The 15,249-nt window shown below is 43.1% G+C and overlaps 2 protein-coding genes across 2 annotated transcripts in view; both read right to left on the bottom strand.

The window, feature by feature from the left end:
• Positions 1-300: 300 nt before the first annotated feature.
• On the bottom strand, positions 301-1,159 carry LOC111526630 (putative uncharacterized protein encoded by LINC00612). Its single transcript, XM_023192417.1, is given in 3 exon segments — positions 301-532; positions 534-844; positions 935-1,159. Coding segments are annotated over 3 exon segments (768 nt in total).
• A 2,451-nt stretch (positions 1,160-3,610) lies between these two features.
• LOC111526637 (alpha-2-macroglobulin) overlaps positions 3,611-15,249 on the bottom strand; it is a 46,900-nt gene continuing 35,261 nt past the window's right edge. The window contains exons 26-36 of the mRNA XM_023192438.2: positions 14,188-14,344; positions 13,834-13,908; positions 13,235-13,415; positions 10,458-10,681; positions 8,568-8,786; positions 8,272-8,399; positions 6,398-6,488; positions 5,665-5,733; positions 4,642-4,744; positions 4,086-4,127; positions 3,611-3,742 (exon numbers count right to left, since the gene is read on the bottom strand). Coding sequence (XP_023048206.1) covers positions 3,726-3,742; positions 4,086-4,127; positions 4,642-4,744; positions 5,665-5,733; positions 6,398-6,488; positions 8,272-8,399; positions 8,568-8,786; positions 10,458-10,681; positions 13,235-13,415; positions 13,834-13,908; positions 14,188-14,344 — 1,306 coding nt within the window. The 3' untranslated portion in view covers positions 3,611-3,725. The remainder of the gene's footprint in view (positions 3,743-4,085; positions 4,128-4,641; positions 4,745-5,664; positions 5,734-6,397; positions 6,489-8,271; positions 8,400-8,567; positions 8,787-10,457; positions 10,682-13,234; positions 13,416-13,833; positions 13,909-14,187; positions 14,345-15,249) is intronic.

The raw sequence follows: 15,249 nt of genomic DNA, 5'->3' as shown, positions 1-15,249 counted from the left end.
TTTAAGTTCTGTGCTCTGGACTGACACTTAATTTGACAGCTAATTATAATGTTTATTAAGCTCTGAAATATGCTGTCTCCTGGCCTTTTTGTCTGAAGTTGTTTGAGGCGTCACCATGGTTGGAAGTTAAGAGCATGGAAACTAGACTTCTTGGTCTTGAATTCTAGCTTTGTCACTTACTAGCTTAGTAACTTTGGGCAAATTACATGTCTCTGCTTCAATTTCCTCATTTGTTAAAGTAGTACCTATTTCACAAGGCTGATGGTGGCTGCAGTGGGGCGTCCAGGGCTGCCGCTGCCATCACGCCAGCTGCAGCGCGAAGGGGTGGGCAGCGGCGGCGGAGCAGCTGCGGGAGCGGCAGTTACTGCTTTGGGACGTCTGTGCCTGGCGTCCCCTGTGCCTTGAGATCCCAAGGCAGCCGACTCCGCCGCCACCACCCTCGCGTTGCCGGATGGGGGGACCTGCTCCCAGGCCCGGAGGCTCCGCGGCTCCGGACCCTGGCCCTACGTCGCCGCTCCCCCCAGCCGCGGGGGGCGTGGGGAGGAGGGGAACAGTCCCTGGAGCCGGCCCCGGGAGTCCCCCCGGAGCCTGCCGCCCTGCAAGCCGCCGCGATTGACCGGGCTGAGTCCCCCGCTGGAGGGGCAGCAATGTAGTCGGGCACGGAGGGGCAGACAGAGAGGTGCCCCAAGGCGGAGCTGGGCCCAGGGCGGTGCGGTGCTCGCACACGAAGCTCGGGAACTGGGCCCAGGGCGCGGAACTGGGCCAGTCTTCGGGGCCGGGGTGGGAAGTGGGAACGGGGCCCGCTTTGGGGACCCGGCCAGCGGTGTGGCCACCGCGCACATCCCTACAGCGCCGCGTTCCTGCGCCTTGGGAGGAAGCTCTGAGTAGGGCCGCCCGGGGCACGTCTCCAGGGTCCGCCCGGCATTGGGGTGACCGCCGAGCTAGACGCTCCAGACGGCCAGGCCCCAGGGCCCGCGATCTGCTCCCGGAGGCGCCCCCCAGGCAGGGCCGTGAGCCGGGCGAGGGAGAGTCCTGGGCTGCCCCTGAGCCCCAGGACCACTGGAGGAACTTGCAGCAACGTCACCCCTGCTCCGGACGCCGACCCGGGCCTACGGAGGACCTGGAGCGCCCCCCTCCTCCCCGCCCCGCTCCCGCCCATCACCCCAGGCTGCAAGGAGGCGCCACTGGAGCTGCACACCCTGCCGCGGCTGTGGAATTTCTGTGCTCTAGGAGGCCCAGCAAAGCCCCCTGCCCACTGCGGGCTCTAGGGTGCCTGCTCCCGCTGCCTGGCTTCTCTCCACTGTTAGCACCCGCTCTCTTCTCAGGGCAAGATCGGGCCGAGCCTGCGTACTGTCACAGCGTCGCTGAGTGTGCACACGCTCAGGACAGCACTGACACGCCAGTCCCCTGCCGTCTCGGCCCCCTCCGGAACTTGGACACCAGCAAGCACGGGAGGGAGGCCGAGAGGGGGCTGAAGATAGCTGGGCACTGGCTTACAGGCGCCCCTTAGCATGAACAGCCTGGGAGCAGGAGGCAGACAGGTTCCTGGGTGGAAGGGGGTGGGTCGTCAGTGAAGCCCCACCCTCAAGCCGGGGAGGGCCTGAAGCCTGCAGACCAGAGAGGGAACTTGTGGTGGTGTTCCCTGGGCCCACCCGTGGCTGCCCATGGACCAATCAGCAGGCATTTCCTTCCCTCTGAGGCTCATAAAATCACGTGGACTCAGCTAGATTGGAAGAGAGCATGGGAAGACAACGGATGACCTTCCTGTGGAGAGAAACTACCCGTTCTAGGACCTCCTCTTTGCTGAAAGCTTAACACTCAATGGGAAGACCTGTTTGCAGAGAGGAGCCGCTCACTCCAGGGTCTCCTTTCTGCTAGAAGCTAAACACTCGGGACACCCTTGCTGTGGAAAGGACACCCTGGCTGTGGAAAGGAGCTACTAACTGCGGTTCTCCTTCCTCTTCGTCTTCCTCATCCTTCTGTTCCATTGCTGAATAATGCTCCTCTTCATCTGTCTCATTCTCCACTTGTCTGCTTGATGCAGGAGCTGAGGAGCCGCACAGCAAGGCTAAAAGAGCCTTAACACAAACAGGGCTGCAACATGCACCTTGCTCCCCGCAGCGAGAGAAGAGCTGCGGCCCTCTGGAGAGCCCAGACCTGGGAGCTCCTTGAGCCCGGGCTGTGACTCTCTCTTTGGGGCCCTGGTTGATGTCACTGCATTCCCCCGTGCCACTGTGGGAAGCTGCTTGTGGTGCACCTGGTCCAGGGGAAGCTGTTTGTTGTGTGCCTGGTCCAGCCGCCTCACAGCCTGTGCTGGTGCCTGCAGCTGCCCAACCCAGGCACCAGCTGGCGTGTGTGACTGCACGGTGGCCACGCTTGCTCACACACCCCTAGCATGCCCCTCTCCGCTGCACCCCTGTCTCAGTCTCTCTTGGATCCGGGACTCAGGTTGCCAGCAAATGCGAGTGGGCGGAAGTAGCCCAGTGGGCCCAGAGAAAATCTCAGGCAAAGGTGCCACCAGACTGGCTAGGAAAGTGACACCTCAAGGATCCCATGATGCTGATATGTTAATGTCTGTGTGGTGCTTACAGAATAAGCACCACACAGAAGTGATAGCTGTTATTTCTTATTTTGTCTAGCCTGGAGACAGAGCTGAGGATTGCTGGAACTTCAAAGTCCTTTCCGGTTCTTAGTTTATACAATCCATACTCACCTTCTGCCTAACTAAACATTGTCATTTTTGTGCCAAATGAAGAGTAGGACTCCTAGCATTGTCCTCAGACTCTCTTGGTTCAATCCTCCTGCTTTAATCTTTCCAACTTCTTTAAAAACTCCTGAAGCTTTTGCTTCTCCTTCCATAGAATGGAAATACATGTTGCAATACTTACTGCAAAGAAAATTATATAATTTAAAAATAGACTAAAGAAATGTTGTGAGACATCAGACATCATCAGACATCAGATGTTGAGAGAACTGATTTCTGCATCAGAATATCTCCTTGACTTTACAGCTATCCTTTCATCCTGGCTCAAAGTTCCAGAAGAAACATGCTCCAATATAATACTCCTATTTGGACTTTGAGTCATACACATTCCTTCTTCGGAGAAAACTTGCTTCTGCATGAACCCTCCCTTCATTACTTTCAGCTCATCTATTATTGAATCTGAGACCCCAGGGTAACTGACTGATGACTCTCATCAGTGGCAGATTTTGGTGTAACACAGGACACACAACTCCCAATTCAGGTCAGGTCCCAATTATCCTGCCTCCCATTATGACCTGTTCAATGTTGTATTCCATTCTACTTCATTTTAATGTAAAATGTCTTTTCTGGTGAAGCCCGTCTTGTTTTCTCATAAAAATTCACTCTTCGGGTTTTTCATAGGGTATTTCCATAACCACCTTCCTAGTATATAACCCAATACTTTCTTCTTTCCCCACAGTCCTTACATGAAGCCTACTCATACCAACATCACTGTATCTTTTTTTTTTTTTTTTGTACTCTGAAGTCCCTCAGCACTTGATTCCTTTAAGTTTTATCTTAGTGTTCTATTGGGAATCATATGGAAATGTAAAAAGATATTTATTGAATGAACAGGAAACAGGGAAAGACATTGACCAGAAAAAATGTTTATTCATCAAGTCTTTAAAGATACAAAAACATGTGTCTTCTGTGGAGCTCAGAAAACAGGACTCCAGCAAAGCAGTTTTCAGCCTTGTGGTCTTCAAGCATTTCCAAGATCTGTGATATTGAAAAGAAAAAAAATTAAGACAGACTTGGGTCTCCATAAGCAGAGAGTTTTCTTTCCCTTAGTTCTGAGTGGCACAGTGCCCAAAGAAACCTAATCAGTACAGTGGGAACCCAAATCTATTACAAATCTTTACCCATAAGCAATCCTATGGACTGTCTGAGGTTTGACAGAGTCAGTGGCCCTCTCCAGTAAATGTGTTTGTCTATAATAATGTGCAGTGTGAGTAATCTGATGTTTTTGACAAATATTTACCCAGGGTTTTATGAAGGAGAAGGTTTGGGAGACAAGCTGAAGGAGCTCTGACTGCCTTTTGAAGGAGTGTGAGTGACTTACCTTTGCTGCAAGGAGCATTGTATTCAGCAATTGCAAACTCATCTGGAAAAGAGAAAAACCAACAAAAAACCAGAAATCATTACATGAAGTGAGAAAGAAAGCAAACATCTGTGGGATACAGACCAAGGAAGGAGTTTGTTGTGGGAAGAACAGTATTGTACCAGAAACATTAGCATCACTCATTTGATGCATTGCTTGCTACCTTATATTCTCCTTTCAAATATAGTGTTCTATATTTTCTTTTATCCCAAACTCCTGAAGGACTCTTCAGATGTTCTACTTACTTAAATCTCATAGTCATACAGTCTATTTGTTTGATGAAAAGGGAACTGAATATCCCACAGGTGTTTCGTGTTAGTAGCTGATATATTTATAACGTAGGTTGTTTCTACAATGTGTGTATAAGAGACAAAAAGAGGAGCATCAGACTCGATGGAGACAAAATGAAGTGATAATGTAATTACTTAATGTAATAAATAGCCCCAACACATCTCCCAAATCTGAATTTCTGTGATCAGGGATTAAATATTTCTGTGTGAAACTCACTCTCACTCACCCGTCTCGTAGTAATCATAGACTTTCACTATGGCTGGCTTCAGATCTCTTACTGGGACATCTTGCAGAACCGTGAAGAACAAGCTCAGTGTCTGATTTGACACCTGGAAAGCAAAAGTCAATTAAATGACCTTTCAGGAAGCTTTCTTCTCTCTTTGAATTAGTTTAAGTATTCACCTGTTTTTTGGGGAAAAGCCTTATCATCCTACAGCACACTATAGGGTCCTTAATTACATTGTGCAGAAATCTCTCAGAGGGGATGATAAATTCTCCAGATTATTTCTTAAATAACTAACACAACAGATATATTTCTGTCAATGCCAATACATAGCTCGTTTCATGGGGGTAAATGATACATACTTTTTTATTGGATGACTGTGTTCATTTTTAAATATCCAGAGATTTGGTATAGCTTCACTTCTCTGTCTTGCAGGAATACTTGTGTAGACTCAAGGAGGCATCTAAAAGGTGGATCTTTCCAGGCTTAAATTTCATAAAATTTGTAAACCATAATTCCCATCAACATGTGCATGAACAAACTCTCCTACCACACGTATCTATAAAATCAGATTGGTTTATTGGTGAACTAGTCTTATTATTTTATGGTTCAAGTCCTTGTGGAGATTGACAGCTTTTTTTCCTTTCATATTGTTGTTATGTTGATAATTAACTAATAATGGACTAATCACAGGTGCTACTTCCTTACATTACTGTGTATCAAAATAACCTGTCAGCATAATAAACACATTCTGTGAAGATTTCTTGGTTATGGGGTTTTAGGAATATTCATATCCCAAAATCCTAATAAGCCACTTCTATCCATAATGCCTGGTGAAACACAAATAAAGGAGAGGAGAACATTCTTTTAGAGTTAACATTAGAATTCTGAAATTTCTAGCATGGAAGTGATGTTTCTAAAATGCATTTACCTTCCCAGATGTTCCCTTGGAGGATTATTATCTACGTTTTTTTTTTTGTTTGTTTGTTTGTTTGTTTTTTGCAGATAGACTGGAAGGTCTCTTACCTTATCCAGGTAAATCAAGACATGGTTGTTGCTGACTTCTGTCCGGCTCACATGGTTAGATCTTTCAAGCTGAAGAAAATTGAAACACCACAAATGTTAATAAATAGATGAAACCCCTGGGGAATCCACAGAAAAACTATTTTGTATTGCCAAAATAACCCTGAGGATAGAATTCTTCAAATGCTTTTTGTAAGCAAAGATATAATGTAATACAATTAAAAATGAAAGGCATAAAGGGTTCAATATCAGTATGACACAGGACCAATGTGTAAAGTTATTTATCTGACGAAAAGACAGCTAAGTATTCTAAACTTGGTAGTCACTCATATTTCAAAGTTCAATTCAGTTTCTATTTCTTCATAAGGAGTTTTTTCCTGTTTTGCTTGCTCTATTATTCTTTTAACTTCTGTAATACTTATAGTTTATGCCAGTCATTTTCATATTTTTCACTGGTTCATGTTCACATGTTTTATCTTCTTAACAAAATTCTGAGCTAAGAAGAAACTGAAAAACACCTGCTGACAATCTTTTCTTGTAGTCAGGGGTCCTAGCGCACGGCTCTGCACATTGTGAGCATTCATACCAACACGTGATTATATTTCTGAGCTTGGAAAAAGCGTAACGCTTTGATATTGATTGATTTTCGTAGTGTTTTAATATTAGTATTGTCTTATGTTCGGGATACACACAACATTAAATCAAACAGGGCATTCTGGGGTTATGATAAACCTACCATTTTCACTGTTGGCTTCAGGGGAATAAAGCCAGAGACCATCTTCACATCAACGATCGCCATGTTGGAGGCAGAGCGGCTCCCGGTATAACTGAGGATCCATGGAAGGAAAGGATTAGCGTTTTCTGTGTTTTTAAATATTTTCTTCTTCTATGTCCATGTTAAGCATTCCACAGCTCTAAAAGGTACATGTAAGTCTTCCCAAATATCTTATCCCAGTGGTTTGTAAAAGTGGTGTGTATAGAATTTTAGGAAGCCTATTGAAGCCACCGAGACCAGGCCCTGCTCTAGACCCGATGAATCAGAATTTCTACAGTGTGGAGGCTGAGGATCTGCATTTTTTTTTTTTTTTTTTTTTTTTGATGGAGTGTTTTGCTCTTATTGCCCAGGCTGGAGTGCAATGGCATGATCTCGGCTCACCACAACCTCCGCCTCCTGGGTTCAAGCAATTCTCCTGCCTCAGCCTCCCGAGTAGCTGGGATTACAGGCATTTGCCACCACGCCCGACGAATTTTGTATTTTTAATAGAGACAGGGTTTCTCCATGTTGGTCAGGCTGGTCTTAAACTCCTGACCTCAGGTGATCTGCCTGCCTTGGCCTCCCAAAGTGCTGGGATTATAGGCCTGAGCCACTGTGCCGAGCTGAGGATCTGCATTTTAAGAAAGCTCTACAGGTGAGGCATAGGCTGTTTGTGATCTCTAATCTATGCCCATTATTTTATTTATTTAATTTTATTGTCTTTCAGCTGACAAAATGATGTATATTATGAATAATAAATTTCAGTCTACATTATTTACAAAACCAACAATAATTTATAATGTTTACTTAAACACTGACTTTCAACAAAACACTTAGAAACACCTAGCGTCTTGTCCCTGAGAGTTTGCATCTGAAATTTGGACGGCTTAATTTATTTTTTGGCATATATATATGCCAAATTAAATGAAAAAATATATATATATATTTAACTTTTAGGTTCAGGCGTACACGTGCAGGTTTCTTATCTAGGTAAACTCATGTCACGGGGGTTTGGTGTACAGATTACTTTATCACTTGGGTACTAAATTTTGTACTCAATTGTTATTTTTTCTGATCCTCTCCCTCCTCCCATCCTTCACCCTCAAGTAGGCTCTGGTGTCTGTTGTTCTCCATTTTGTGTCCATGTGTTCTTATCCTTTAGCTCCCACTTACAAATGAGAATGTGCAGTGTTTAGTTTTCTGTTCCTGTGTTAGTTTGCTAAGGATAATGACCTCCATCTCCATCAATGTTCCTGCAAAGGTCATGATCTCATTCTTTTTGATGTATGCCAGTTATTTGTTACATAGATTTTGTCTTAACTGTTTTCCTGAATAGTATTCCCAACCAAGTTATATGTTTGTGGAGAGATAATTTTTTGTCAGATCTGCAGCTATTTAAATATTGATGCATATAAGTATACCTTCCCCCAAAATTAATTATATCATATATAACCTGAAATGTATTTATTGCCAGTAGGAATTCTAACTAAAGAGTCACTACTTCTTTCTAGTCAAACTTTTCAATTCTTCATCTCCGTCTTCAATAAAGCAAGAATAATATAGGATTTCATTACATAACAAGGAATTCAGGTCAGAGACAATGGGTAATATTTATTTAGTTGTTATTGAGGGAAATTATTACCCTTTAAACAATGAGGTTGCACAATGATAGATCCTGGATGGACAATGTAAACCCCATCATTGAGAAATTATATCGTATCAACTTAAGAGAATACATTGCATTTTTAACAAATAGTGCAAACATCTACTGTTGTACTGCTTTACTTAAAGAGGAGTTCCAGTACGACGATTGGTGGTTATTCTTAGGATTAGGTGATACAGTCAGAAGGTCTTACCTGACACTTAGTGAGATTTGGAAGCTGGTGTGGGCTTTGGGTTCGTCACAAGTTTCAGGCAGAGTCTGCACCCCTAACGCGAATGGGAACGCTTCCTTTTCTGGGTGAATATTGTATTTCAAGGATGTCTATGGAACATCAAAGACAAAATCAGTTTTTTGCCCTTTCCCAGAACTCCTCTCAACTTCCCTAACTCTTTCTCTGGTTTGCCCCATTGCTTTCTGAGTTAGGATTTCTCAGTGAGAACAGCTGCTGTCCTCATCTGTCCTCTGTCCTCACCTGCCCAAGAGTCTCACCTGGAGGTAGACACATCCTTCGCCTGTCACTTTCATGCTGTATTCCCCAGGCAGCTCTGGTAGTGAGACCTGCTGCAGTAACAGGCGGTTGCTGTTGTCCACTTGGAAGTTGTTGGAAAATGTCCCTGAAGACTGGATAGTCACCTGTGCAGCCTTCCCAGTTCTGGTAAATGTGGCTGCTCCATATTTGGACAGAGCATGGAGAGCCACCACTGTGTCCTGGAAGAGATAGATGAGTGAGAGAACCCACTGGGTATTTTAAAGCTTTGAGGGCTGAGATATTTTTCAAAGACCCATGTGGCGGACTTTGATTTCCTACTTCCCTCACTACTTAAATATTGGAGCTCTAATTTCAAGATTGATTCTAATCTTTAGATAGTTGAAGAGCCATAACATTCAAATATCTACCTTGGACTACACGTTTATTTATCAGAAAATTGATCCTTTTCTCTCTGTAAGTATATGTGGAACATGGAATATGGAAAATATATGTGAATGATAATCAGTTATTGGCATCAGCTATTTGCTAACACGTCTTTCTTGACTACTGTGGTCGTATCTGCCATCATCCAAGCAAAGTTCAGTCTGGCTCTCTCCCATATTAAACTGCTCAGTTGCTGAGGTCAGTGTCCTGGAGAGAACCCAAGGTTCTTTGCAGCCATGAGCAGAGTCATGCTTCAGTTTCTCCAAAAGAAATAAAAGGTGAATATTATAATTATCTTACAGATTGAATGACATTTTTATTTGGTTTTCCCTTTTTATTGGGTGATTTCCTGTTCCCAGTGAATGTCTGCTGGTAGGTATCCTCATCAACATTGAACCTGGATGGCCTCCTTCAAATAATATATTTCTAAGAAATGAATGATAACCTTTAACAAAATTACTTAGTTTTTTTCATTCATATGATGAAAGATTAATACAATGGAAATAGGATGGAATGCCACTTTGTCACACTTTTTCTGTTTTAGGGTATATAAGCAAACATCTAAATTCTCTGAAGATAAAACTTCCTGCTGTGTATATATCGATGAATTGTTCAGATACATGGTTATATAGCTAGACTTAGGAGGTTGGATGAATCAAGACAGTTCTTTATGCTCCTGATGAATAAACGTTTGTGTATTATGAGGTGAACAGGGGGCTGGACGCAGCGGCTTACACCTGTAATCCTCGCACTTTGTGAGGCCAAGGTGGGCGGGTTGCCCGAGCTCAGGAGTTCAAGATCAGCCTGGGCAACATGGTGAAACCTCGTCTCAACTAAAAATACAAAAATTAGCCAGGCATGGTGGCACATGACTGTAATCCTAGCTACTCGGGAGGCTGAGGCACGAGAATTGCTTGAACCTGTGGGTGGAGGTTGCAGTGAGCCAAGATCGCACCACTGCATTCCAGCCTGGGTGACAGAGAAAGACTCTGTCTCAAGAAAAAAAAAAAAAAAAGGTTGAATAGGGGAAGCACAAAATGTGTAGTTTTGAAAAAAGCCTATTAAAGGGGACCGAAGAATGGAGAGATTTGTGAGGAGAGGTTGTTGGAGGATTTTGAGTAGAGTTCCTTTGAACAGTTTGAAAGAGACCCTATAGCTTCCAGGAGAATGGCAGGAGACATCTCTTTCATTCTGCTGATGCTCCACTGCTGCTTGAGGAAGGCAGTGCTGTTACGGGAAATAGAAGGATTACACAGTGATGGGGTGCCGGAATTCTGAGCATTTCCTTTGGGCCCTTTTTGACTTTCATTTGCTTTTATTTCCCATTATCCTTGGATACTGAAAACTTTACCTCATTTCAAGTTATTGTCATCTTTATTTTTTTCTTCTTGGATGTGTTTGTTTCTTTTTTGTTCAAATCTTTTGCTGCCTGAAGGTGAAATCAAAGGTTTTGGCAAATCACCAACCTGGGTGGAGGAGAAACCGCCCTGGGAATTCTGCTGCTTCGTGACCCACTTCACGATGTTGGTTGCAGAGATCAGGTCCTCCGAGGTTGGGGCTGGCTGGGCCGTGAGGTAAGCGAGGAGCACATAGGATGTCATCTCCACCTCAGCAGAGGGAGCCTGGGGTTCGTAAAAATGCCCCACTGGTGCCTTAGGTTTCTGAGGGCGCTCCCAGTGGACTGAGTTGTCTTAAAGGTGAGAAAAAGATATTTATAAGTGACTACATATTTATATTTAAATATAAATATAAAAGTACCCAAGCCAGTGCTGAAATGAGAATTGCATGCCCATTATGATCCCCTGAACTGTATGTAGATGCTTTTCCTTCTATGTAAATCTGAATTTGGTGTGTTTCAGCCCAGCTAAGGCAGAGATTGATGCTGGAGTCAGAAGCCTATGCCTATCTATGTTTTCAAATAGTTACTATAGTTGGGTTGGTGGGAGAAAGAAATGGCACAGCAGTTGTCTCATTGGGTGTGGCTGTTTCCTATTTATGATGTTATATGATGTTATATTAGACCATAGCTGGAGTTTGTTACATTTCCTATAAAGCCTGTCTTTAGCGGTTTCTTGTGAGGATCACAGATCACATGAAATAGTAGAGTTGGTACTCATTACATTGAAAAAAACAATACAGTAATCCTTGAAATACCAAAGGCTGACATGAATGTGAAACAATGGGAACCGATATACACTGCTGTGGGAAGCCAATTGCTCTTTGGTGATATTCAGCAATGGGGAAGATATGCTTAGCCCACTAATCCATCATTATGCTTCTCAAAGTATAATTTGGAGAAACACAGATGCACAAGAAAACAGGCACATGAGTATTCATTGCAGCATTGTTTTTAGTAAGAAAACATAAAAAAATTCATGAGAGAAACTCTATGTGTAAATTATGACTAATTTATAGACTGTAATGTATTACACAGCAGTGAAAATTAATGAGCTGACTCTGACGTACTTGTATAGGGGTCTTCATCAACATAATGTTGAACTTAGAAAATGAAAAGCAAACAAAAAACTAAGCTGCTGAAATATTCAAAAATGTTTCTCTTGTTTCTTGAATGAGAGAGAAAAAAATCTTGTTTCAGTCGCGATGAAACACGTGTAAAGATTCTACATATTAGTTAGGGACACATATGCAGAAAAATATAAAGAAATCCATGAAATTGTAATGACAAATTCAGGATAATGATTGCCTCTGAAGGTGGTAGTGATACACAAGGGGTTTATTTCTCCAATATCGGTAATTTTCTATTTCTTTTCTTTCTTTTTTTTTTTGAGACGGAGTCTCGCTTTGTCACCCGGGCTGGAGTGCAGTGGCCGGATCCCAGCTCACTGCAAGCTCCGCCTCCCGGGTTTACGCCATTCTCCTGCCTCAGCCTCTCGAGTAGCTGGGACTACAGGCGCCCGCCACCTCGCCCGGCTAGTTTTTTGTATTTTTTAGTAGAGACGGGGTTTCACTGTGTTAGCCAGGATGGTCTCAATCTCCTGACCTCGTGATCCGCCCGTCTCAGCCTCCCAAAGTGCTGGGATTACAGGCTTGAGCCACCGCGCCCGGCCTATTTCTTAATCTATGAGATAGTTATACGGTGTTTTCTAATTATAGCTTATGCCTTTTTGTGTATCTATTATAAAATATTTCTCAATACATTTCAAGAAGAATTAATGGCTATCAAAGGAAAAAGGTAGACTATTTTAATGGACATCTTATGATTTGCATTTTATTTTCTATGTTTTCAACCCCTCATAAAGACCACGGTATATGTAGAAGTATTGTGTGAATATGAGTAGACTGGGCAACACTATTGGTCTTATGAAATGGGCTTAAAATACCAGAATTCATTTTGGGAGGCTGAGGAGGGCGCATCACAGGGTCAGGAGATTGAGACCATCCTGGCTAACACAGTGAAACCCTGTCTCTACTAAAAATACAAAAAAATTAGCCGAGTGTGGTGGCGGGCACCTGTAGTCTCAGCTACTTGGGAGGCTGAGGCAGGAGAATGGAGTGAACCTGGGAGGCAGAGCTTCTAGTAAGCCGAGATTGCACCACTGCACTCCAGCCTGGGTGACAGAGCGAGACTCTGTCACACACACACAAAAAAGAAAATACCAGAATTCATTCCAATAGTTACTTCCATGATTATTTTCTTATGTTTAAGGTTATACAATGTACCAGGTAAGAATTGGGCATATATTGAGAACTGATATGTTAGTAGTAATAACTAGTACTTTTATAGGATTTGCTATGTGCCATTTACTCTACTGTTTTATGTATACCAATTCATTTAATACAACAGCTCTGTGAGGTAAATACTATTTTTATCCCCTTTTTGCTGATGAAGGAACTGAAACACAAGGAAGCTAATGACTTTCCCAAGCTCACATAGGTAGCACATTTTGGAGCTAGTCTCCAGAGAATGCTCTTCTTACTAACATACTATACAGATGGTCCCTGACTTACAATGGTCCCACTTAAGATTTTTCAGACTTTACAATGAGTTTGTCAGGATATAACCCTGTCATAAGTTGAGAAGCATCTGCACTACCTCTTGTCTTTTGATTTCTGATTTAAGAAATCCTAGATTTTATAAAATCACAATATGGACAAAATACATATGATATGTAGAAAAGAAGAGAGGAGACAGGGATCACAGGAGGTAGGAGTGAGGGATTTTTGCCATGCAGCTCTTGAAACAGAGGATGGGCCAGGAGAAGGATCTCAGGTGTGCTCTCACCTTTCTTCACAGCTTCCTCATTAAGTGACTCGAGTACTTCCTTCCTCTTTTCCTGGTTACCTGCCAGGGCAAAAGCATAGGCCAGCAGTGCTTTGGTATATACATGGCTGCCATGGGCCCCTTCTTGTGTCGTCTTCCAGGCTGATTCCAGGCAAAACAGGGCATTGCGGACAATAGGGTGCTGTGAAGGCAGAACAAGAAGGGAACCGAGCTATGTAAACAGACATGCTAGCATTCCCAGGCAAATACACAGATCACAGCACAGAAGTTTTATAAATGCATTTTTCCAACTATTCCTCACTCTTATCGACAGATATAACAGTATTTTTTATCTGTTATTCTGACATTCAAAAGACATATCTTTAAGATTTTTTTTTTTTTTTTGAGTGGTGGTGGTAAATAGCCTAGGGGAATTACTGGGAAAATTTAAACCTTTCTTAAATGGGTTGACCAAATTCTCTGTAGATCTGGGAAGCACTGGCACTGCATAGAAGGAAAACTGACACTTTGCTGTTAATAGGATAGTATTTCAGATAGCAGGTCAGCAGTTTCGTTGCATCCAGAACTCTCCTTCAGCAGAGGAATGAGGTGGTACCTACAGTGACTGAGAGAGGAATCTCCAGAAGGGCGATGGTGATATAGGCGGAGAGGGTCACTTCATCTTCTACTCCTCCCTGTGAATACAAGAGAGAGATTTGAATAATTCAACTTTTGAGAATTCCATTCATTAGTTATTTCTATTCTGCTGTGTCATGGAATTCATCCTTACCCATATCCATCCCTATAGGGCAAAGTATCACAATCCACTTTTGTTCTATCCCCTCTTTTTTGGTGCCATCCAGGTTTTATTTTCTTCTGATGCTTTCCCTTAGAAATTTTCACATTATCACTTCCCTCCTCATCCTTGCCGGTATCATAATGGACAAATCAAAACTAGCTCCAGAATGATTCACCTTTATGGCATTGTTGAGCAGTGACCCAGAGCTCCTGAAACAGCCATTGTCCTTCTGCTTCTGGGAGAGCCATATGAGGGCTTGGGTAATGTGTGCTTCATCGATGAAGATGTAGGCTCGAGCTTGGGCAAAAGTCTTCAGAACAAAGGCTGTGAGCCTGACCAGGGAGGAAGCGATCATGATATTTATGTTGTTACGATGGTTTTATAACCACTTCACAGCAACAGGCTTCATATGATGTCAGTTAGCTAACAAAAATTCTTGTGTACTTAGAGATCTCATCTCCTTCATTAATCTTTAGTCTGCTTGATTAATCTGCTAGATCGAGTATTTCCTTGCTACCTCTCTCTTTGCCACAGGGAGTCTAAGTATATTTTATTTTATTTTAGTTCCCGGATACATGTGCAGAACGTGCAGGTTTGTTACATAGGCATACGTGTGCCACGGCGGTTTCTTGCACCTATTGACCCATCCGCTTAGTTCCCTCTCCTCACCCACCACCTCCCAAAAGGCCCTGGTGTGTGTTGTTCCCCTCCCTGTGTCTGTGGGTTCTCATCATTCAACTCCCACTTATGAGTGAGAACATGTGGTGTTTGGTTTTCTGTTCCTGTGTTAGTTTGCTGAGGATGATGGCTTCCATGCAGCTTCATCCATGTCCCTGCAAAGGACATGACCACATTTCGTTTTATTGCTGCATAGTATTCCCTGATGTATATGTACCACATTTTCTTTATCCAGTCTATGATTAATGAGCAATTGAGTTGGTTCCACTACTTTGTTATTGTAAATAGTGCCACAATAAACATACGTGTGCATGCGTCATTGTAGTAGAATGATTTATATTCCTTTGGGTATATACCCAGTAATGGAATTACTAGGTCAAATGGTATTTCTGGTTCTAGATCCTCGAGGAATCGCCATACTGTCTTCCACAATGGTTGAACGAATTTACATTCAAGTACTTTGAATTTACTTATTTTTGTTAGTTACTCAAGTAAGGCTTTAAATCTCTCTTATCTTTAGAGATTTCCTTTTGCAGATGACAGAATCTTCTCACATGCA

The sequence above is a fragment of the Piliocolobus tephrosceles genome, chromosome 10 (assembly GCF_002776525.5).
Source record: "Piliocolobus tephrosceles isolate RC106 chromosome 10, ASM277652v3, whole genome shotgun sequence".
NCBI classification, from domain to species: Eukaryota; Metazoa; Chordata; class Mammalia; order Primates; family Cercopithecidae; genus Piliocolobus; species Piliocolobus tephrosceles.
This window is presented reverse-complemented; position numbering and strand designations above follow the sequence as displayed.